Below are 24,837 nucleotides of genomic sequence, written 5' to 3' on the forward strand. Positions count from 1 at the left end.
CGCGTCATGTGGCAACAGGGCTCCTCTCCTGCGCTTCTTTCTGGACACACTGCACCACCTGGTGGTGCTGCCAAGAAGTCCACACGTAGCCTGCAAGACAAGAAGCCCGGCAAGCAAGTGCCTGCAAAGGCTGAGAATTGTTCCCTTGCTTGCGACACACCCCGTCGCACGTATTCAGTGACCCAAGTTGGCGAGAGTTTCACCGAAGAGCAGCAAATGCTTAGTGGCGCAGCCCACTGAAGCATTGGCATGAAAGACATCCATTGAAAAGGGGCACATAACCAGTGCTTTTGTGGTGCAGTCTGCTAGAGCGTCGGGTCGCTGTCTTTAAGGAACCGTTGAGACGTGGGTTCAATTCTGCTCAGCATGGGAGAAATCGAAGGAATCTTTTTCATCATTGTAGAGCAGCACATTCCCAGTGGCACAATACAGTAAAACCTCAATAATTCGAAGGCTGCTAGACCATGGAAATTCTTCGAATAAGCAGATTTTCTAATGAACTGAAATGAAGAAAATGCTGTTCACTGCTTGCTTGGAATAAGTATTTAAGCTATTAAACTGGGAAGGCTTAGGAGCAAGGATCGCCAGCGAATATCACAGCAACCTTTGGTTTGCAGATGACATTGTCCTGTTCAGCAACACTGGGGACGAGTTACAGCAAATGATCGAGGACCTTAGCATAGCGAGCATAGGAGTGGGGCTGAAGATTAATATGCAGAAGACAAAGATAATGATCAATAACTGGGCAAGGGAACAACAACTCAGTATCACCAGGCAACCTCTAGAGTCTGTGAAGGAGTATGTTTACGCAGGTCAATTACTCACAGGGAACCCTGATCATGACGAGGAAATTCACAAAAGAATAAAAACGGGTTGGAGCGCGTACGGTAGACGTTGTCAAATCCTCTCTGGAAGCTTACCGTTATCATTGAAAAGAAAGATGTACAATCAATTCATTTTACCGTTGCTAACATAACTTGGAGACTGACAAAGAAGCTTAAAAACAAGTTAAGAACTGCGCAAAGAGCGATGGAACGAAGATTGTTTGGCATAATGTTAAGAGACAGGGAGAGAGTGGTTTGGATCAGAGAGCAAACAGGGATAGCCTATATTCTAATTGATATTAAGAGAAAGAGCTAAAGCTGGGTAGGTCATGTAATACATAGGTTAGAGAACCGATGGACCATTAGGGTTACAGAATGGGTGCCAAGAGAATGGAAACGCAGTCGAGGACAGCAAAAGACTAGGTGGGGTGATGAAATTGAGAAATTCGCAGGCACAAGTTGGAATCGGCGCAGGACAGGGATAGTTGGAGATCGGAGGGAGAGGCCTTTGTCCTGCAGTGGACATAAAATAGGCTGAAGAAAATTAAACAAACAAGAACTTGCCGCAAAAAGAAATCACCTTTATTTTCCCTGTCCGGGAAAGATTACTTGAGGTGATCACTGATGCGAGGTTGCTTGCCGCGGCAGTTCATCACCCCAAGTGCCATGTTTTCCAACTGGCTCACAACATGTAGCATATAAAAATTACCACCGATGTACTCAACAAAGCTGTTGACAATGTTCAGGGAATCAATAACTGCCGCTAAAGCAGACACGCAGGACTCCAAAAATTGGAACTTGTTGCATTTTCCAGACTTCATAAATGCACCGATGACCGATTTCTGGAAGTAATTGAGACATCAAAGTTCGATTTTTTTAACTAAATCACTTGGTCTGAACCATGCTACATGTCTTTAGAGACTGCCAAGTTGGATTTTTCTCTGGCTTGGCTTTCAGTGGACCTCTCTATAGCGTGCAACATTGGATTGGGAGGCACACGCTATCAATAAAGTGCTGTCCAGGGGACGGTACTTTTTCTTTTTTCTTTCTTTTTTTGATCAGCACTGTCATCATAATCACTTAATGCGTGGTGTTCTTTTTTTTTCAGTTTCGGTTGCTATTTTGCATATGGTGTATCCACTGAGCAGGTGTGTCTCGGAAACATTGTCATATCATTGAGGGTGTTTGTGCAGCTTCACATTTGTGTGATCAGTGCCCCCTTATGTGCATTCATGAAAGTCAAGTGGTGCAAAGCTCGTTTCTTCGATCTCCATGGTGAACTCCATTGGCAGAGATCGCCAACGAGGTGATGCTCTTCTCGACTGTATATGGAGGCGACATCACTCTTCTGCAAATCCAAGCAAGTCTGATTGTCCCCAAGCGTAGTATGAGGGAGGGCATTATGAGATATTTTTTTAAGCCGCTCTAAGCCTAATAAATCTTGTTTTCTTTGCTGAACTAGTTTCTTGGACTATTTTTCGATCCTAGCGAGGCCCTGAAAATTGGTCGGTGACTGTATGTAACACTCTAACTATGAGCCGCACGTTACTGGGGGCTGGAAACTACAAATTATCCGGATAGAGCCACATGGGCTATTCAAGTTATTTTAATGAATTGAAATTTCAAGTTATCGAGATTTTGCTGTACCTAGTTACCCAAATCGGCGTCCAAGACGCTCATTGAAAAGCGACACCCACTAACTGGCATGAGCCCAGTGACCCGAGCTGGCATCAAAGAGGTTCATTGAAGACCAGCATGGGCCGAGTGGCATATACCCAGGGCTCCAAGTCGGCATCAAAGATTTCCTTCAAACATTGGTACCCACTCATCCTATTGTCTGTGTTCTATTCTGTGTTTCTGGCCGACCTCTCTACATTTTCCAATCATTAAACTACTTCTTCTTGGTACCCACCCAGCCCCGCATCTACTATGACCCATGTCAGCATGAAAGAGGTTTGTTGAAGAGCGGTACGTATGTACACGTTTCCATATTACTCAGTGACCCAAGTCATTCTGGCGGTTAGTTTCGAACCCTGTTCGCTCAGCACAGCAGCCGGATCTGCTTCCCATTCGATCGCAAGCCACTCAGCGACCCAGGTAGGCGGGAGAACGGTTAGATACAAACATGGATGGAAATATACGTACTGTAAAATTCTGAGCAAGTGCCCCTACCTGTGAAAGCAGCCCCCCTCCACATTCGCGGGATTCGAAATTGGCACAAACTACCTTGCAAGCGCCGCTTTCCTTTCTTCACCGTGTTCACCGCTTGATGCATTTTTGACGGACTACTTGGCTAGTTTTTTTTGCAGAAGGGTTGAAATCTGGGCCACTTGGTACATACTTGAACGAAAAAACCAGTCAAAAACACAAAGGACAAGAGGAGAAGTTCACATCACAACGACTGGACTATCAACTGAGTTTTATTAGAATCGGTATAGTCCCAGCAAGGCCAGCAGAGCATGCGCAACCGCATCATCACTTATCACATAGCATGAAAAGACAAGCACCGTTTCTATCGGGACCGACTTAGAAATTCAAATTCTTTTTCATGTTAAGCGCACCGAGGTTGTACTAACACAGTCACCACCTAATAAACTGATGAAGCATGCTTCCAAGATTTCACGCTCTTCTTTGCCCTTGCCCCTACCAAGAATCGTCACATTGCTAAACAAGGGATAACAACCACACTCATTGCAATGGCGAGGCAAGTTTGCACCATTATCTGACCCCAGGGAGGAGTGGTGCTCACGCAGGCGGTCATTAATACATCGACCGGTTTGGCCTATGTAAAATCTTTCGCACGTGAGAGGGAACTTATAAACAACCCCTGCAGCACATGCCGTGAAACGGTTTTCATGCTGCGTTGTGCAAACATGGTTCCTTGCCCTGCCTCGAGAAATGCGCGAACACAGACCCGAAAGCTTACAAGGGGCAGAAAACACAACACTTACTCCCTGCTTGGCGGCAACTTTCTTAATACTGTGGCTCACTTTATGCATATACGGCATAACTTCAAGTTTCTTACGTTCAATAGCCCCACCATCTACCAGCTCCGTTCATTCCTTCTTTAGCCTTTGAAGCAGCGATTCAGCCACCGCTTTCAAAAGAGGCGGAGGGAACCCTGCGGCTTCTAGACGTTGGGATTGTGCATCAAAGCTACTTTTAATGGCGTGGTGACAGCTTCTTTCAAGTGCATTGCGGAAACAATTCATTGCAATCCCTCTTTTTACAATCTTTGAATGTGCACATCACCTGGGGTCAGATAACGGTGCAAACTTGCCTCGCCATTGCAATGAGTGTGGTTGTTATCCCTTGTTTAGCAATGTGACGATTCTTGGTAGGGGCAAGGGCAAAGAAGAGCGTGAAATCTTGGAAGCGTGCTTCATCAGTTTATTAGGTGGTCACTGCGTTAGTACAACCTCGGTGCGCTTACATGAAAAAGAATTTGAATTTCTAAGTCGGTCCCAATAGAAACGGTGCTTGTCTTTTCATGCTATGTGATAAGTGATGATGCGGTTGCGCATGCTCTGCTGGCCTTGCTGGGACTATACCGATTCTAATAAACCTCAGTTGATAGTCCAGTCGTTGTGATGTGAACTTCTCCTCTTGTCCTTTGTGTTTTTGAATGGTTTTTTCGTTCTAGTTTTTTTTTGTCATGTTTTTACGAAATTGCATGTTCGATTGCATAAAATGATTCCATTTAGTGAGAAACAAATTTATTGTTGAGCCGCACTTCTGCCAATGCGATAGTTCACCATAGCCAGAGCCAGGTATCTGCCTACCATGGAGGAAGGAAAGCCCCAGCCATGTTGAAGAGAGTGTGGCGAAAGTCATATGGTGTTTTTTGCGAAGGAGCACTGGGACTGGTATGCCAAACATCAATGTTGCCATAGCAACTGTGCTCCTAAAGTTCTTGCTGCTGCTCTCAGCCTCTGAAAAGTGAGATAACATTTTTCAGCCTGTGTCCTTCTCACAGCACGTACTGTTCACGAGACAAGCTGACTTTGGAGTGTGGTGTGTAAGCCTGAAAGTTGTGTTTTCGCTATGTGTGTGTGAGTGTGAGCCAGCTACAAGAGGCACTGAAGCACTAACGGCGTGAATTTTCGTCGTCTTCTTCAACGTGCCACCGAAACGCACAGGAGCACGTCTGCTTGACTAAAATTTAAACAGAAGTTTCATAGGCTTGGTTTTGACGCATGTCGTCAGCACACACTTCTGGCGGCTCGTAGCAACCCAAGTTCAAAGCTCGCGCCTATCTGCTCCGCCTAGCTAATTGGAGGCGCAAAGGGAGATGGCACACCAACATGGCTGCATTTCCGGCTTCAAAAATGTGACATCAGGGCCTCTCCTATTTTGTTTCTTTCCTTCATGCTGCATAGCCACAGCCTTCGCCAGTCGCCATTTTGGTCAAACGTGCAAAGTGTCACATGTAAATTAAGCTCGAGACACATGGTGCGATTTTGCATGTGATCCGTCATATGATGCGTCTGAGTCCAACTTGCCGCATACAATGATTCGGGACAAATGGTACAAATGAGCGAGCAGTGCGTAGCTTTGCCCGGGACCGACGCCCTTGCATGGACGCTCAGAATGACTTCACGAATAAAGTGAAAACAGACATGTTTGCACAGCCCTCAAGTTTTAAACAGGGTGCCAATAGAAATGCAACTATGCGAGCAGCGTAGACACGTTTTCACTAGGGCACGCTTGCAGTGTTGGCTCCGTTGACAGCCGCCGGTGACTAGGAGCCGGCAGGTCTAACTCGCTGGGCCATTGAATCCGAGACTGATGGCACTTGCAACACGACTGCATCCATCTCAAAATAAAGTGCCTATGTTGGTCAGCACAACGTGTACACAATTACATTGTGCTTAAATTGCAATATATTTCATTTTATCGACATCGACGGAAGCAAACGAGCAAGCCGCGCGAGCCTGCAATCACTGGGAGACAGCATAGGCCTAACTCGCTGGTTGCTGGATCCGGGGCCAACAGCCCTTAAATTTCGATCCACAACCAAGCCAGGGCCCCCTGCAAACTTTCTTGGGTTAATTTTCACCATACGGGGGGGCGCTTGCTTAGAATTTTACGGTTGATACTAAGCCCCATGAGAGTTTGTGAAGTATCCTAAGAATGCTAACAATTTAAAATTTGTAAGTTTATCTAGAAATTAAACTCCAAGCTAAATGTACAGCAAAATAATAGCTGCTGTTCTCTAAAGATGTGCCCTTGGACTTCTTGCTCTAGGCACACAGTGCCTATGCAGCATGCCATGTTTGTTTGTGGATTTCCAGTGATCTCATGCCTTCATCTGCAGGTGGACTTCAGAGGAAAGCTCTACCTGGCCCCCTTAACCACGGTAAGCAGGAAGTTCGATTGTTTCTTTATGTAAGTCAACGGCCGATTTTCTAGACGCTCTACTTTTCGTACGCCTTCACGGCACCATCGCGTATCCCATGGAGTCAATGCTTGGGTATGCTTGAGTACGCATCGTCAGTATGGAACCCTGGACGTGACACCCTCATACAGTCCCTAGAGGCAATACAAGATTGCTCAGGCTGTTTCAACAACTATGAAAGAACTGCAAGTATTATTAACATTAAAGCTCTCGTACACCTTCCACTATTATCAGCCCACAGAAAACTATCTTGCCTATGTCATTTCCATAAAAGCTACTATCACAACTCATATTTACGCTCTATGTTCAACTGCCGCCATACATTTCACCTCGCATTAACCACCGTGAAAAGGTAAACATTCCGCACTGCAGCACCACTGGCTTTTCGTATTCATCTCTTCCCCAAATAAGCAAAGATTGAAATAACTTGCCCACATCACCTACAAGCATAACTGGCACCGATAACTTTAAAACAACACTTCAATGTTTCATTTGATAATTAATGTTGTGATTTAGGTTGTTCTGTATAACTGCTGCTATGGCATATTTCTTAAGTTATGCCTTGTATTTTATATCATATATGTTCTTTCTATATGTTATGCCAATTATTTATTTGTAAGCTATGCCATGTATTCTGTTATGCTTGCCATGTTTTTGTTTACCGTTCTTACCATGGCGTTGACCTTTTATTTGAGTTTTTTGCTTATTTGCATTTTATATCTGTAGGTAATCAAGTACGTGTTATTTGCCTTTGTATATATATTTGCCCCTCCCCTTTGCAATGTACAACTGTACCTTGAAGATATAATAAATAAATAAATAAAAGGGAAAACTGTCATCCGCCCAAATGTAGCACGAAACTACAATGGAAACCCATGGGGGTTTCTGAGAAAAAACACCTCGCAGTTGGGGAAAAATTCGTCCTGGTCCGGTATTTGAACCCGGGATCTACGCCTTTCCAGGGTGGTCACTCTACCATCTGAGCTGACCAGGAGGCTAGCAGATTGCAGCGCGAGAGTGACTGCCTCGGAAAGGCATTGGTCGTGGATTTGAATCCCGGACCAGGACATTTTTTTTCCCAACTGCAAGCCATTCTTTCTGAAAAACCCCCATGGGTTTCCTTTCTAGTTTCGTGCTACATTTGGGTTCATGAAAATTTTTGCCTTTTCGTGATACTTCCTCCACCTAGCAGGATTCCACAGAACCGAATTGCCAAATAAATGAATAAATAAATTATAAGAACGTCTGAAATTTCAGAGGCAGAAGCCCAGGTTTCGTCATCCGGTTTCCCGGACTTCTTGCCGTAACTGCAGAACTGAAATGGCAATAATTGAAGCCACCACTGCCACCTTGAAACGGCACTTTCACATGTAGATCCACTGGCAGCAGTAGCGACCACCGCGGCAATGCTAGGCTTAGCTGTTTTCATGTTCGCTACAAAGCTTCTTACTGTTCGGGGCCGCGTTTTTCATTGAAAGAATTGGCCGCTGTCAGCAATGGCGCTGGCCTCGTCTCTGTAATTCTTGGCAATGGGCTTCGAAGCTCGGAAAGCATGCGGCGTTGCATAGACACTGACTACGGGGTGGCTCCGGGGCCCAAGCCCCCTCTGCAGTTTTCCGGAGGAGGCTGAGCCCCCCGCCGAGGCGATGCCGAAACCTACTCTCCCTCCCCCCCACCCCACCTAAAGTGTCATCACCAGAGTTTTGTCACCCACATTATTGAAGTTTCTTTTGACTTGTCTCTACCTTTTCACCAAAAATTTTATTGGGGCTAATAGCTTACTGCATCATTCTTGGCGTGGACGTGCATGGCTTCCAATTCATAATTTTGCTTGATTTCTTCAAGTCCTGACAATAGGATGTTTAGCGCATTAGAAGCATCTGGGGCAGCTGGCTCATACATATTTTCTCACTTGGGTATTTCTCACATTCGACATTGTTTTAAATTTCCACTGGAAACGCCATGCAGATACACAATATATTTAAATATATACACAGGACAAAGTCTGTTATATCTTTGAAAGATGAGGAGGTAGCCAATTAACAATTACTTCTAAAAGTAGCCTATGCTTAGAGAATGAATATGTTGCTGTATGTTCACCTCATTTCAAATTGCTTTGCATGCTTTTTTGACCCTGAAAAAAAACCTGCAGACCTCAGTGACCCCTTCGGCTAGGTCTTTTATCAATGGCATGTGAAATGCACGTAAATGATACATGTTTGAATATTGCTTCTCTTTCCAGTAAACAATGCTAATGACTCCTGAAGAAAAAAAGGAGAGGCTTTTCCAATAAGTTACAACATTTATTGGGGATGGAAACGTCGTCCCTTGCATACAATGGTCATAAATATATACAGGCATTCCAATTAACTATGATGCACCAAGATTTAAAATAAAAGTGCTATTGTATTACTCGAAGAAAACCTGGTGCATATTGTTTCCTGTACAGTATAGTAGCTGCCAGTGATTTTTTCAATACTGAGATTTATTTAGGTAATTGTAAATAATTATCTAACACGAAAGGTACTATCCTAATTATAAAAGTGCCAATAAGGCATTAGTAGGCACAGCCCAGGAACATCTAACTGCGGTATTTCTAGCGCCATACTAATTGTGTACACATTTTTTCCAACTGATAAATAAACCCCACAAAATATGGGAACTACCACGCGACTACGCTCCCACCCGCATCATAAAGCAGTGCCCTCGAACAGGCTCCCTGAGTTAGCCAGAACTAAATAAAGGAAATGAAGAAAAACATTGTGATCGAGCTAGTGCCTTAGCTGCCGCGCCCTGGTCGAAGTAACACATCACGTTTGGTGCTAGTTGGAAACAAACTGTGATGGCTGTTGTCTTAGTGTAGAAAACATGCATGGATGGTTTTTTTTTTTTTGTCAACATTTATTTTCACGAAAACGAATTGACAGTGTCAGTGCAAAGATTTAAAGGTTTGTTTTGTTTCGTCCCAGTCGCCATGTCTTTCTTTAATGAGCAGAAGGCAAACACGGTCCTTGCCTTGGGAGCTGCAAATGGCAACAAGAGGAAGGCCGCAAATATATATCAGTTATGGAAGTATGGCGGTATACCAAATGCATCGACTATCATCAGAAATGATAAAAACCTGAGACAAATAGGCAGCTTCCAGAAACAGTGGCGGAGGACTCCATCCTTTAGGCCTAGGCTACGCACAGTTGTTCTAGCATTTATGGCCTCAAACCCTCATGCTGGCGTGCGGGACGTTGCCACCCAGGTACCAATTTCCAAGTCATCAGTTTGGAGGATTCTAAATGACTGCCTTTCACCCGTACCACCTTAACCAGCACCAATGCTTGGAGGATAGGGACGTGTAGAATCGTCCAGATTTCTTTAATTGGGTCCTCACAAAAGTCGATGAGTTACCGGACTTTTTGAGCAACATTATGTGCACAGATGAAGCCAATTTTCATAGAAACACCTAGATAAATTTGCATTATGCACACTGTTAGAAGGACTTTAATCCACAATGGGTAAAGTGTAATCGGCAGCAGTACGAGTGATTGCTCAATGTGTGGTTCAAAATTTACACTGGTGCTACAATCGGTCCCATCTTCTTTGATCATACAATGAGACTGGTAAGCATTACGTGAACGAAATCCTTGAAGGGGTGGCGGATGAGTTTCTCAGCAAATTCCCACTATCACGTCTTCCACTTCTTTAGCATCAGCAAGATGGAGCACCAGCCCACAGCAGCAGCCGAGCATGAAACTGGCTGGATGCAACTTTGCATGCGCAATAGATTGGAAGGCCTGTGAATTGGCCGGCTAGGTCACCTGACTGTCCACACGATTTATTTCTTTGGGAAAGATTGTGTTTACATGATCGAGACGGACGTGAGATGAGCTCAAGGTATGGGTAACAGATGTCTGCCATAGAATTCTAGCGTCGGTCATCAAGCCCCAGAAAATGTGATAAAGCAGTCTTAGTGCTGCGTGGCTGCACAGGGAGACCTATTCGAACACGTCCTCTACAGAGCAGCTGGTGTTCAATAATGCTTTCGACTTCACCAATAATAAGAGCCGCTAAAATCTGATGGGTTTTATTTTTCTGTTGTTTCTTATGCAGACATCCCATTTCCAATTCAAGCTCATTTAGCAGTAGTACATTACTTGAACGCACCGGTTCTGCCATTTCTTTACACGTGGGGCGCTTCCCTGTCTCTTTATTTCTTTTTTATTTTTTGCCACAGACTTGTTTTTGCAGCAGGTATACACTCCCCTGAAAAATAATACAGTCACTTTAATTTGGCTTTGGTCCGAAGTAAGTTTCTGGTGCGAAATATAGCTGTGCATGCACTCTTTAGACACGGTACGACCAAAGTGGCGATTCTGAAACATGCTATGCCTATTACATTGCTTTTCACATTTCGTGTGTGATCAGAGCGGCTTTCGGCTGCGTTATCAGGGGGCTTTTGTTATTAGTGTGATAAGTCGGCCTTGAGAGACGAATAATAAGTGTGACGCAAAAACGAGAGGAAGGAATAGCTGCGAAGCCGCGAAACGGGCTGTCGGTGCTCCTTCCATACCATTACCAAGGTGATGCACTGTCTTTGTCTTTGGGTTTGAGACAGGCAAAGCAGTTGCTTTCAGTCAGATTATTTGAGGGTGCTGTTTTATGATGCGGGTGGGAGCACAGTCATGTGATGTTTTTTGTATTTCGTGGAGTTTCTTTGCCAGTCAGAAAAAATTAGCATGCAATTAGTACGGTGCTGAAAATACCTCAGTTGGATGTCCCTTGGCTGTGACTCCAGAGCCCCATTGGCACTTTCATAATTAGGACAGTACTTCACAAATTAGATAATTAATTACAATGACCTAATCAAATCTCATTAACGAAAAATTAGTCTCAGCTACTCCACTGTACTGGAAACGATATGCACTATACTTTTGTTCAAGTAAAGCAATTGATGTTTCTAAAGACATAGTGCATGATAGTTGGGACACCCTGTACAATTCACTAAATAACTGAAATGAGGCCAAGCTGGATTCACTCGAAATTAGAATCAATGGCAATCATGCGCAACAGTGCTCATGTTAAAACAAAACAAAAAACAAAGAAATGAGAGAGGGAGAGAGGCTGCAGTTTCTCCGGAAAGGTGAAGCTGTATTCGTGATAGCGAAAAATACAATTACAAAAAGGAAGATTACACCACCAAAAGATGCCAGATGCTTGTTGGTGCGAAAAGAGTCAGGCTGTGAAAATTAACCGTCTCCTACTATGAGGTCTTGTAAATACTGATATAAGGCGGTGAGATCAGTGAACAATTCTTTGAGGTCACACGAAGTTTGTTCAAGTGCAAATGATAATAAAGTTAACTAGGGTGGTTGCTTGGGCTAGTTGGTAATTCATGATCAAAAATAATGTACAGCGCAAAGGACAAGGACAGTGATAGACGACATACACAGCGCTGTGTATGTCGTCTATCACTGTCCTTGTCCTTTGCGCTGTACATTATTTTTGATCATAATAAAGTTATCATATGAAGCCAACAAACACTGACACCTAGGATAACATAGGGGAAATTACTCGTGCTTAATAAATTAAGTAAAGAAACGATAAATTACTGGAAATGAAAGTGGATGAAAAAAGAACTTGCTGCAGGTAGGGAACGATCCCACAACCTTCGCATTTCGCATGCGATGCTCTACCAATTGAGCTACCGCAGCGCCGTTTCCCCATCTTCTTTCTCGAGTACAGTGGAATTTCGATGATACGAATCTCATGGGGTCACGAAAAATATTCGTATTAGCCGAAATTCGTATCATCGGCACAATTAAAACTTCATTCCATTCCATCATTCATTCCATCCTAACCATCAGGTTGTGCTTGACAGATGAGGTACAATGTGATGCACAAAAGTATGTCCGAGCTCTCGCACTTCTTCGTAAGCAAGAATCGTACAGCAAGGGACTCGGACAATCCACAATAATTTAACATATGTGCCTGTAGCCAATGCGTTTAAGGCTTTATATTTGTTTTAGTAATTATTTCAGAACTGATGCACTAATATCTATAGATCTATCTTACGCGTAGGCCTCTATGCAGCCTTTATTTTAAGTCATAGTCTAAACTCACAATTTTGCTAAATCAAAACACATGTCCTGGCGCTCTTTGGCCTCAGATGCCTTTGCGCCAATAAACTTCAGTCATCATCGTCATCATGGCAAAAACGATGCTTTATTTTCCACGTTTCGACGAGGGTCCGGCCCTCGTCGGGAATACATGAAACCGTACCAACAGTATATGTAAAAAAAAAAGTCGTGATTGGGATGGCTGTAACAAATTCGCATATATATATTTATATGTGGGGTTCGAAAAGCTGGTCGGGCTCCAGCCCTCCCCCCCCTTCTCCCCCCCTCCCCGGAAAAATGAAAGCTTTCCGCATATGGGGTGTTGTGCAATGCCGATTCTCGAGTCAAGTCAGCTTCGCCTCAATATAGCAGTGTTATGCGGCAAAGCACACGCGAAGTTTTGCGATGAAGCATATCAAGAGTATGAAGGGGCAATTGTCACGGCACGCAGTATTTCTTAAAGGGACACTAAAGGGAAATACTACGTTGATGTGGACTACTTAAGTACCATTCCAGAAACTTCGCATACAAGAAAATTGCATCTGAAGGGTCCGAATACCTTTATCACATTTCAAATCGCCCACCACCCAACCGGGGAGTGGTGACTTTGCATACCCCATCACCACCCTTTGATGTCGTCGGTGAGTAAAACGGCACCCTACAGACGTTGATACACTTTTTAGCACAAAACGCAAACCCACGGCTATGGAGAAATCGAGTCAAGTTGGATTCACCACTGCAGCTGCTTTTAGTCAAGTGTGGACTGCCCGGGCGTCCTGCGACATCACATAGTCATGGAATTCTATGCTACTGGCAGTTTATGCGAGTTTTGCAACCCAGCAAAAACGGCACAACACTAGGCGATGACGAAACTAGTAAAACGCGAAAGCGTAAGCAGTGCAGAGTTGAGCAAAGACGAAACCTTTCGACCGCCTACGTCGTTGTCAAGAGTAATGTCAATGAGTTTTTTTTTTCTAGAAATTGAATAGAATGGACAGGTAACGTATTCTTTCCTCTTATAATGCAATGCAATGATAGCTTTATAAGGAGTGGTTGAGTACTAGTGGCAGATTTTAAATGAGTGCCTTCATCATCGGGCAAGTACTTGAATGGCCCGGGGGAGTCTCTAATTGTGTCCTGCAGTTAACTCAATTTCTCAGTTACTAAGGCTCTGTGTGGGACAATATTGACACCTTATATATGCTCAAGCTCTAATCTATCACTTCAGTTTGACTGAATATTTGCTTTTAGTGTCCCTTTAATTATACACACGTACACCTGCCGTTTCCTGTCAAAGTATGAGCACCAGTATACCTAACAAGTGTACTGGCAGGCCGTCAGATCTATTTCAGACGTGCTCGTGGCAATTTAATTAAGCTCTTGGGGGCAGTAAAAGGGATGCATTCATTTTTTCAGTCATTTCCGCAGCCCCTGGGAAGTCAGACAAATTGGACATTGGGACATTGACTGTATAAATATTTATTTGTATACGCTATAAAGGCCCTTTCCAAGCATTATATAAGAGGAGTTACATAAAAGAAAATGTCATCGACAGAAACACTAATAAAGCAAATAGATGTACTATAAATGAACAGGCAAGTATGCAAAGCAAGGAATGATAAAAAGGGATAAACATGAGAATTCGAGCACAATTATCAATTGATGTTAAAAAGACTATTCAGATTTTGTACAAATCTGTCAAGGTTAATTATGGAGATGATATCATGCCGCAGATTATTTTTTTTTAAAATGCCTCCTGGTTCCCCTTTGTGGGAAAACCATCAAACGGACATTAAGCGTAGGATGCGATAAGCAAAAGAGTGTGTAGAGTGAAATAGAAGGAAGGGAAAATGTCACCCTAGTGCAGACAGTTGGAGCAAAGTAAGAGCCGATCACCTGGTGGCCTTGTGGCCTGGTGACTAAGAGTTGCAGAGATGCACCAAGGTAAATCAGTTACAATGGATGAAGACTGCTTTTTTGTGTCACCAAGGCCAATCATTGTGAAGTGAGGCCAGTATTATCTCTAATTTGTTTTCTTTTTGAGCTTGTTAAGGCAGCATTTTCTTTCTTCTTTTTTTTTGTGCACCTGTATAGGTGGGCAACCTTCCTTTCCGTAGGGTGTGCAAGGAGTTTGGTGCCGACATCACATGTGGTGAGATGGCAATGGCTGCCAACCTGCTCCAGGGCCAGCCGTCAGAGTGGGCCCTGTTGAAGCGACACTCCTCAGAAGACCTCTTTGGAGTCCAGGTGAGGCCAACAACAGAGTCTGCAAGAATGAAAAAGGCTTGACTGCACCTGAGATAGCCTCATAGCCAAGAGTAGTAACATTGAAATGGTGGCAAGACTATTGGTTTGTGAGATTGTGCAATTAATATAAATCATGTAAAATTAAACAAAGGCAAAAGAAGTAATTAGACCAGAGCAGAAGTGTCTTCTTTCTTTTGTAAGCATTAACATTCTTTCTCCTATAAGCCAGAATCTTTTACACTCGAACCTTCGTTTAGAGCAACTGCACTTAAGCTTAACCCCGATCACCATCTGTCGGCGCGGCACAGGCCGCACATGCGGCTAGAACATGCTGAGCGAGCCTCCTTTTCACTGGACCATCAGTTCCTGCAGCCCTTGCAAAAGATGGCTGCTGCCTAGTGGCGCTTCAGATTCTGGTCTATATAGGAGAATCCGGGTGTTACCCTGCAATTTAATACAGAAGTGAGTAATAACACAGGTGCTACATTGAAGGTACGACCTGCAAGCCTTCGAGATACAGCATAGGCTGCTTACAACCTAAGTTGCCACAGTAGTGCATATCCACACTGGGAGTGAGGCTGCACGATAACTCCAACAACAATTTTCGTAGACTGCACACATGCAAAACATGTTGACCAAGCAGCCACACATATCCGAGAATCGAAGGATGCGACCAGGGATGTTTGCCTATGTTAAAGTTTAGGAGCATTGAAAGGTTAACGTCCGAGAAACCGCAGTGCCTCATTCGATTTCTCATACTGCTCTGCGCGCACAATGCTGAATGCACAATGGGACTGCGGTTCGAGTTGCCGCTATTCGAGTGCTGGATGTGCCACAGGTGCCCTCATTGTCGTCACAGTGGTTCTTTCATTTTCTAAGTGCTGTACAGCCACTACAAAAAGTTTCGTTGACTTGGCACCAGGCGACAACTTGGTCTTCATCAGCCTAACAGACAGCACTGTTAGGCCTAGCCGGTAAGGGTGTCGGACGACATGCCGTCGTAGGTTACTCGCCCTTAATATGTTCATACCCATAACCACTTAAGTGAAGGTCACGCCCAAAAGCTAAACAGAGGGCAATACACTTAAGGAAATGTTTGGGTTTACGGGGGATAAGCTGCAGCAACAACTGCGGATGCCTACCAAGTTTTTATGTGCGCGTGCAATAAAACCTTGTTAAACCATACCAGTTTTAAAAGTAGTAAAGTCAAATCTCCCACTGAACATTATATGTTTTGTGTCCGCATAAACTGTACCAGCTTATTGCGTACATAACGGTTAGCACGCTGTGTTTCCACTTTTCATCGGGCAATCATGGCAGTGCTTAGGCAGAACAAGCCATCTGGCAGAACAGGCCTCAGAGATCGGAACAACGGCCTCCAAGTGCCCTATGCGTTTGTGCATGAAGCCCCTTCAACATAATTTCGGTGCCATGCCAGAGAGCGTTGTGGCTGTGGTTGGGCATCGTGCAAGCTAGGACTCGCGTGATGCCAAAGCTTGGATAAAAACACCGGGTGCTTAGCACAGGAGAAAAATTGGACATTATTCATGCTACTGAACATGGCACGAAGAAATTGGCGCTGGCACGCGACAGAGATCTACCGTTGACTACGATGTGGGGCATTTAGATTGTGAAGAAGTTGCTCGGCAGCGCTGCCATGACCACGAAAAGATGTCGGCTACGACGTTCGACTTTTCGCCATCGTTGCCTCTGTTGTTGCCGAAGTGTCGCCTAACGACAGTGATGAGAACAACACGGAAAGTGACAGCACAGGCGATTCAGGCCTGACACTGGCAGAAGCTGCACGTTACGTCAGCCTCATGAATGCAATCGTCACGACAAGAGCAGCACCCCACAATGAAAAGGGTGCCCCACGACTTCTGTAACGCTGCTGCACCTGAACACAGAGAATATGCAATGCAAACGAGGAATATTCCATGCGAGTGTTGGTCAAGAAGAGGGGGCTGGCTGAAAAGCCGGCTTGCTGGTTTGAGTTTGAGGCTGCTGTCATTGCTGCTAGGCCGAAAAGTAAATAAGACTTTTGTCACACAAAGTGAACAAATACTGCAAGTTTTTGCCTTTTATCACCCTCTCTCCAAGTTCCATTTTTGACAGGTAAGTGGGCCATCTCATGTTATTTCGGTTAAGCAGTACTACCGTTTAGTACATACTTTTTCCGAGCACCGGTCAACTACGGTTTAACGAGGTTTCACTGTAGAACCTTGTTCGTACGCTTTGAAGAAGAACACGTGAAGGACCGTACTACCCAGGCAAACGTGCTATCTGAAGCCACTAAAAAATTTGACCAAGTCATCTGCAGTTGACATCTATGTAATGTGAAGCATTGCACGAATCGTTGCGCCACGGTTCATCAGCGAGAGCCGAGCTGGTGAGGCCCAAGTGGCCAGAGTCACGAGTTTGTTGCATCAGCACACTTACGTTTGCATTCCTCACATTCAGCCTGGGTTAGCAACATCTTCAAACGCCGTTGCACGTCAGGCTGGTGGGGCCACATTGTCGTTTTCGTATTGCATAGTGTTTAAAAGACAGCGGTGGAAACCGAAATGAAATCAAGCTGGTAGGCAATGCCTATGATTCTGCCAGAGTGAAACATGGTGCCCATTTTGCATTGCTTGCAGCTGGCAATGGCAGTGTATTTGAGTTATCACCTAATAAAAGCATGCACTAGGCTTCCAGCAGCACTAGTACATCCCACTCGCTGTGAAACAGGTAGGTGAAGGTGCTTATCGCATTGGGGTTGGCAGCGATAGCGTTGAATGCAGAGTGCAGTGACATGGTAGGAGATTTGCTGGTACAGTCGAACCCACATATAACAGTACAATAGTTTAACAATAACAGTTTAACAGTTTAACAGTTTAATAACAGTTAACAGTTTTAACAATACATTGGTTATAACAATGAGAAGCTGCTGCACCGTCAACTTTTGCATGTTTTGCATGGTGTAATAACCCGCTTACTACAATGCCCCGATGCCACATTATTGGTCATAACAATGAAGTGTGGCTGCTCGGTGTCCAAGCCGAAAGATAGTGAAATGCAAAAACCTTGAAAAGAAAAAAGAAAACGAGAAATTCGAGCCGCAGCACGATGGTCCACTGCTCGAACGGCCGCCGCGCGCTCATTTTCCAGCCTTCTCCGCGCACCTCTCTCCCGTCACCCTTCCACCCCTCCGAACATGAATGGACTGCATCTCTATAGCATCCATGCATCTCTATGCTGTGCCGCCCTCCGAAACACGTATGGACTGTGCCAACTGCGCTGCTCGCATCTTGCTTGCTGGCTCCTCATTCAGCGCAGTTCTGCAAACAGCGTAATCGCCCGTGTTCGTCTTTTGCTTCGAAATCGTTCCTGGCCACGTGGCTTCTCAGCCTCTTTTGACTCACTGCCGAAACAGAAGGTGACTAAACCGCCTGCTGATAATAAGCAGTGCACGACGTTGCTGGTGAAAAGAAAGCGCACGGCTGTAGCTTTGGAAACTAAGTGCTTCTAACCGATGAGGTGATCGTCGCGAACGTGCTTGCATTGGATAGCAATGACGACGATGGCAGCGATGACACGGAAAGGCAGGCTGCCTCAACGTTTTCCTCACAGGAGGCCTGGCAGATGATTCAGTCCCTCCGGGGCTTCGTTATTGCGAGAAACCTTCCGCAGCAATACGTGAGCACCTGGATACCTTGGAGAAGGATGTTGGCAAGGCTGACGGACATAGGATTTTTTCGTGCAGTGCAGTGCGACGTACATGGTGAGACGCTTGTGGTGTTCTCACCTCAACATTTTTTGTGGATTTCTCAAGCTGACAGGCTGCCATGGCAACCTCCTCGCATTTTTCAAAAGGCCCCTTTTGGGCCCACCGAAGTGCTGCTTGGCGGTGTTTGCATATCGCTTGCCACCCGTGAGCCCTCTTTGCAGTTATAGCATTGTCATTCTTTAACGTCGAGAGCCGTGGCTTGTAACACCCGACTGGAGTGCCCAGGAAGCAGTTGAATGAGTGAACACAATCAGCAGCCGGATGTAGGAAAGTGGTGGGGAGGGGCACTGGCCTCCCCGCCATTATATTTTGCCAAGATCAGATCTCCCATCCCCCTATTTTGATTTTTTCATGCAACCCGGTTTTAACAGTTATCGGTTGTAACAATAGACATTTCGTGGCATCTGAATATTGTTATAAGTGGGTTCGACTGTACTGGAATAGGAATGTGAGTGCACGCTAGCATTTTTATGTGAGACAACCGGGTGAGTATCGCGGGAAATTTCCTATGGCAGGCGGTTACTGTTCTAGATCACACCCGCCTTGCGCCTGTTCTTAGTTAAATGGGATTTAGCAGCCGAAAAACTTAAAAGATTGCAGTTCAACATTGTATTGAACATTGGTGCCGAAAAATTGTGTTTTCCAGGAATGTATGAACTGGTAGAAATGAAGTGTAAGTGTATTGGGTGACTTTTTTTGTTCCGTATCGTGAATGTTGGCACTGGAAAATCATTTTTAATGGTTCTACTGTAGATGGAGTTCTATGGGAGGGTAAGCGACAGTCACAAAAGACTGCAATATAGCCGGTCCTGCACTATAAGCATTTATGCTATGAGTGGTTCGAGCTGTTCTACCTTGAAGCCTTGCAGGAAATGGTGGTGCATGTAGAGAGCAGAAAAATGTAGGACACAAGATTTATACAGTGTATGTAAAGTAAGTAAATTTTGGTTTCTGAGGCGCAGCGGCCAAAATGACTACGACATGCCAAGAACAGGATTATGTGCCAAGAGCAGGTGCAGTGTGTGTGCTATTCCTCTACAATGCCTGAAAAGGAAAGGTAATAACTGCAACACTTCAGTTGTGGAAAATATAAATTTTTCTTGACACCTAAATTGGCATGAGATATGTGCCATTTCATTTTTGAAGTACAATGGCAGACAGATGGATACCGAGTTGCCAAACAATGGTTACAACACACAGGCTAACAAGTGTATAGCTAGCCTGTGGCAAAAGCCATACAAGACCAACACATAGTTCATTTGGCTATGGTTGTTGTTGCAGCTGTGCGGTGCACACCCTGATGTGATGACACGCTGTGCCCAGCTGCTCAGGGACAAGTGCAGTGTTGACTTTGTTGACATCAACATGGGTTGCCCCATCGATTTTGTCTACAAAAAGGTGAGTTAGCCACTTTGTGTTGTTTTCCACTGAGCATGCTCTGTAACAAGAATGTCTGAGCTGCACGAGACAATCTTACACACGTGTTGCACTGGTGCCCTTAGCCACAGGTAAAACGTAACAGCAGTTCCTCACTTAAGCAAGGTTAACTCCAACCACAGTCTGCTGGAGGTACACGAGCGTTCATATTGATTTACGACAGTGATGAATGAGGCATGTCACAATTTTCAATTTCAACTGGAATTCCAACCCACTGCAGCACAAAATTAATAAACCAAGGTCCAAAATTAATGCTAGTTTTGACACCAGATCTGTACAGCAGCAACAGCAAGACAACACAGTTCGCAGACACGGCACACCTGACAGCTCTTCAGGTGTTTCGCCACCTTCGATCGACACTGCTGGCACATTTGCACATAACGCTGAAGGAGACACCTTGTCACATAATCACTGCAGGTTTCCGGGGACATAGAGCAGAAGAAACATGGTGATACATGTCATCCAATCCAACATACGGCACATGCCGATTCAGGGTACACAGGACATGCATTTGAACAAGCGAGCAGCATGTAAGTTCCACCCAGATCCGGTGCCCCAGCTTCTACGCTCAGAAGACTTCATGTCCTCGTCGAGACATACAATATGAACAACTTTGCACAACGCTGCTTCACTTTATGCAAACAAACACTGTCAATAAAAGTGTGCCTCTGCAAGTGACAAAACACATCACAAGGGCACATTGTCCAGCCAGCGATAGGGTCGGTAGGCCTAGCTCAGTGGATGTCACAGCCGACGGTACTTGTGATCCAGCCCGAGCTCGTTGAAGAAAGGTTATCTGCACACTTAGGTCATATGTATTTAAATACAGTCAAACCCACTTATAACGATACCTGTTTTAACAATATATTGGTTATAACAACAAAAAGCTGCTGCACCGTCGACTTTTGTATGTTTTCCATGGCGAAATAACCCGCTTACTACAATGCCCCGATGCTGCATTTTCGGTGATAACAAAAGTTTGGCTGCTGGGTGTCCGAGCCGAATGGTAGTGAAATGTGAAATCCTTGAAAAGAAAAAAAGAAAATGAGAAATTCGAGCCGCTGCATGATGGGCCGCTGCTCCAACAGCCGCCACGCGCTCATTTTCTAGCCATCTCTGCGCGCCTCTCTCTCGTCACCCTTCCCCCCCTCCGAAAAGAATGGGCTGCGCGCACAGCTCGGCTGCGCCCACAGCTCTACGCCGCCCCACCCTCCGAAACACGAATGGACCGTACCAATTGTGCTGCTTGTGGGTTGCTCGCATGTTGCTCGCTGGCTCCTCTTTCAGTGCAGTTTGCGTTGAATCGTTCCTGGCCCCACAGTTTCTCACCGCCGAAATAGAAGATGGCTGATGCGGCCCGCTGATCTTCAGCAATGCACGACGTGCCGGGGAAAAGAAAGCACAGCTGTAGATTTGGAAACTAAGTGCTTCTAACCGATGAGACAATCATCTTGACCATGCTTGCATCAGGTAGCGATGGCAGCGATTACGCGGTAGGGCAGGCTGCCCGATGACGCGATCGTCGCGATTGTGCTTTCACCAGACAGCGACGGCGAAGACGGCAGCGATGATGCATTAAGGCAGGCTGCCGCAACATTGTCCTCACAGGAGGCCCAACAGATCATTCAGTTGCTCCAGGGCTTCGTTTTCACAAGGAGCCTTCCGCTGCACTACGTGGAGCACCTGGATGCCTTGGAGAAGGATGCCAGCAAGCTTTGCATAAAGCATGCACGGCTGAGGGACATTGGGTTTTCTCGTGCAAGCCAGTGAGAAGTACATGTCGAGATGCTTGTGGCAATCCTACCTCGGCGTTTCTTCTAGATTTCTCAAGCTGACAGGCTACTATGGCAGCATTCTCACAATGTTTAAAAGGCCCCTTTTGTGGCCGCCAACGCGATGCTTCAGCGATACTCGCATATCGCTTGCCACCCGTGACACCTCTTTGCAGTTGTTATAGCAGTGCCATTCTTTACCGTCGAGAGCCGCAGCTTGTTACATGCGATCGGAGCACCCAGGAAGCAGTTAGGTAACCGTGTGAACACAATCAGCAGCCGGATGGAGGAAAGTGGTGGGTAGGGGCACTGGCCTCTCCGCCATTATAGTTTTCTCACAACAGCTCTGCCGTCCCCTATTTTAATTTTTTCATGCAACTCGGTTATAATATTGTAATTTTTGTGTCACCTGAATACTGTTATAAGTGGGTTCGACTGTACAATCGGTTTACTTGACGCCGTCGTGTGAAGAAGAAACGTGCAAACCAATCGAGCAGCCTGACGCAGATGTGTGTGCTGTCTACTTGCAAAATGCCTTCACAACTTGCCAGTACCAGGCGCTGCTTTGTAAAACGGGCAGACGTTTGAGATAATTTTACTAAAATAGTAACTATTTCGTGTCAGAAACAAATTGTAGCGGGCAAGAAAAAAAAATAACATAAGTGAAGTGGCGAGAAACCAGCTGTTGAGCTGTTTAATAGTTTTTGGTTCCTCCTCAACCGATTCATATTTAAGTGCAAAAGTGCTTATCAGCATTATCATATTTACATGTGTAAGGCCTACACATTTTAGGGGAAGTTTTTACAGGGTGCAAGCCTTTCATGAGGCAGGCTTATGTTATACTCACTGAAGCCTTGAACCGTGCTCAAACTGCTGTGCAAAATAACACGACTAGTGACTGACGACAAACACTTCGAGCCATTCTCATCAATTCCATGGCCTGTGTTTGAAAGCTCATGCCATCAACCCTTCCTCAGAGCTGGTTGTCCTCCATGCCATTCATATTGACCCTCTGACTGATCCTCCGATAGGAAACAATGTCATGGTCACATGGATTGGGATTCCAAGACAACCCAAAGCTGCCCAAAGGCTGAAAAATCAAAGGTCAGGACAGCTGGCATGAATAAACATAAACACACTACTGTGATGGCAGCAGCCGGCGCACTAGGCATAATAGGTACATCTGTACACACTTTGGAATATATAGTTACGTTAGCTGAAGCGCATCCTCAATTCAAAGATACAATACTTTTTTTTTTTACATGTGAAGAATAGCTTTAGAAGCTAACACGAGAAGTAATAAAGATCAAAGGTGACAGTTATCAGTTGACTGAGAAAGGTATTAAGGACCAAGTGCCCGCTTTGCAATCCATCAAGTCCCCACAATGATGACAGTGAGTGTTTTCCCTCTTTTTGTTGTCTGCTAGCCAGAAGACATTCTAGCTGCCAGACTAAAATTGGCCTGGCAAGTTTTGGCAGCCTGCAGGCAGCCAGATGTGGAGAATTGAAGAGTCCCACTGTTTTAATTTCTGCTCACCTTCAACCTCTTAACTTTCTGGAATGAAACCGCACACTACACGTTCAATATCTACAGGCACACTTCTTGCAGCAACACTAGGCCAGGGAAGCTATCAATTTTCGGGTCCCTCCAACTATGCTTGACAATGATTATCACAGGGCCTGCTCGATGTGATCGCAATGGTTGGAGGCGTACTACTTCTTTCGGTAAAACACATACTGTAGAACCCCTCTAATATGTTTTTCACAAAAAAAAACATAATACTGAAGACGTCTGGTAATTTAACTCCAGTTAATTCGATTTTTTGTATTCACTCGATTCCGCTTAAAGGTCCTGGCCCGATCTTACACATTTCCGAGAGCCCAAACTTCCGTTATTTCGGTCTCAAAATTGGCCTTCCCCAGATAATTCGAGCTTGACTGATCAGCTTCACCACAATACAGCCTGTGTCCTGCGGTGAAGCATGCGCACTTTATTGCGATTGATGCATTTTGAGAATGGAAAGGGGCCGCTATCACGGTGCATAGTACACGTTTCTTAACTAAGCAGGCGTACTCGTACGGATCCCCGTCACAATACGAGTACCAAGACGCCTAATAAGCATAATGGCAGCCATTAAGCGCTCTTTCTGATGCTGCTGTAGCAATTTGAGCCCTCGCTTCGCCCACCAGCATGTCTCGTATATGAAACAGTTAACAGGGCCTAGTACTCGTTCCTTAATTATATGTGCACGCACACGCCGTGTACCGCGAAGCGGAAGAAAACCGTCTGTGTTTTGGGAAAGCTAGCAAAAAGGAAGACGGTAAAATGAAAAAGCTCAGGAAGTCAATGGGTCACTTACGGCCAACGAAAGAGCAGATGTCTACATTAAACTCTGAAGGACTTCCAGTAAACTCATTAGGCGTCTCGGTGCTCGTGCTATTACCGGAGACGGCGCATGTGCGCGTGTAAATTAAGGAACACATCCTATGTCCCGTAACAATGACCCCTTTTAATGCTTGGTATGCTTCACCGCATAGCATGACTGTAATGCGGCGTAGCCAACTTTAGAGGCAATACTGCCGAGTGAATCAACAGCATCCTTCGGCATTTTTCTGCCTTTTGTTTAATTCGACCTGTTGGGTTGTTCGACCACTTTCGTTAGTCATGTCAGGTTTAAATTACCGGATGTCGGCTGTATTCATATAGGAGGTCTTCCCTGCACACCCTCGTGCCCCTATTTTCTTTTTTTTTTCCTTTTTTGCAGCATGACGACTGCACAATGGCCTCTTGCAAGTCGAAATAATAGAAGTGGCTTTATACCGTGACATGCGCAGGGAAAGCCATTCCAACAGAATTAATGAAACTAGTTTGGTAATTTTTACCCCAAATGCTACATGCATGAACAGCCACAAATCTCTTCAGTAGAGCAGGCGATACCAGTATTATTGACTACTTATCCAGCAAATTTACCACCTTTGAAGCACTTTCAATACGACCCACCACAAACATCGAAACGTTGTGGCATAGTTTCAAAAATATAATGTTTCATTGTGTTTCCAAGTATGTACTTTCTAAAGTTAAAGAAATTAGGAAGCACGACCCCTGGATCTCATGTAACATCATTCATACCAAACATAATGTCAAGCATCTGAGAAAATCTATGAAAATAGTATCTAATCCTTCATCTCGAAGTAATCTTACTCTAGCTATCCAAGATATGAAATCTAAAAGACAGCGAAGTTAAACTTTTACTCAAAGAGATTTAAAGGATTCTTAAGAAAT

The 24,837-nt window shown here is 44.9% G+C and overlaps 1 protein-coding gene across 3 annotated transcripts in view; it reads left to right on the top strand.

Annotated features, from left to right (window-relative positions):
- Positions 1 to 24,837, top strand: part of Dus3 (Dihydrouridine synthase 3) — an 84,865-nt gene that overhangs the window by 31,100 nt on the left and 28,928 nt on the right. For all 3 annotated transcript variants that reach the window (XM_065445257.1, XM_065445266.1, XM_065445274.1), the window contains 3 exons: positions 6,142 to 6,183; positions 14,424 to 14,576; positions 19,627 to 19,743. In XM_065445257.1, coding sequence (XP_065301329.1) covers positions 6,142 to 6,183; positions 14,424 to 14,576; positions 19,627 to 19,743 — 312 coding nt within the window. The remainder of the gene's footprint in view (positions 1 to 6,141; positions 6,184 to 14,423; positions 14,577 to 19,626; positions 19,744 to 24,837) is intronic.

Source organism: Dermacentor albipictus, chromosome 1 (genome assembly GCF_038994185.2).
Source record: "Dermacentor albipictus isolate Rhodes 1998 colony chromosome 1, USDA_Dalb.pri_finalv2, whole genome shotgun sequence".
Classification (NCBI taxonomy): domain Eukaryota; kingdom Metazoa; phylum Arthropoda; class Arachnida; order Ixodida; family Ixodidae; genus Dermacentor; species Dermacentor albipictus.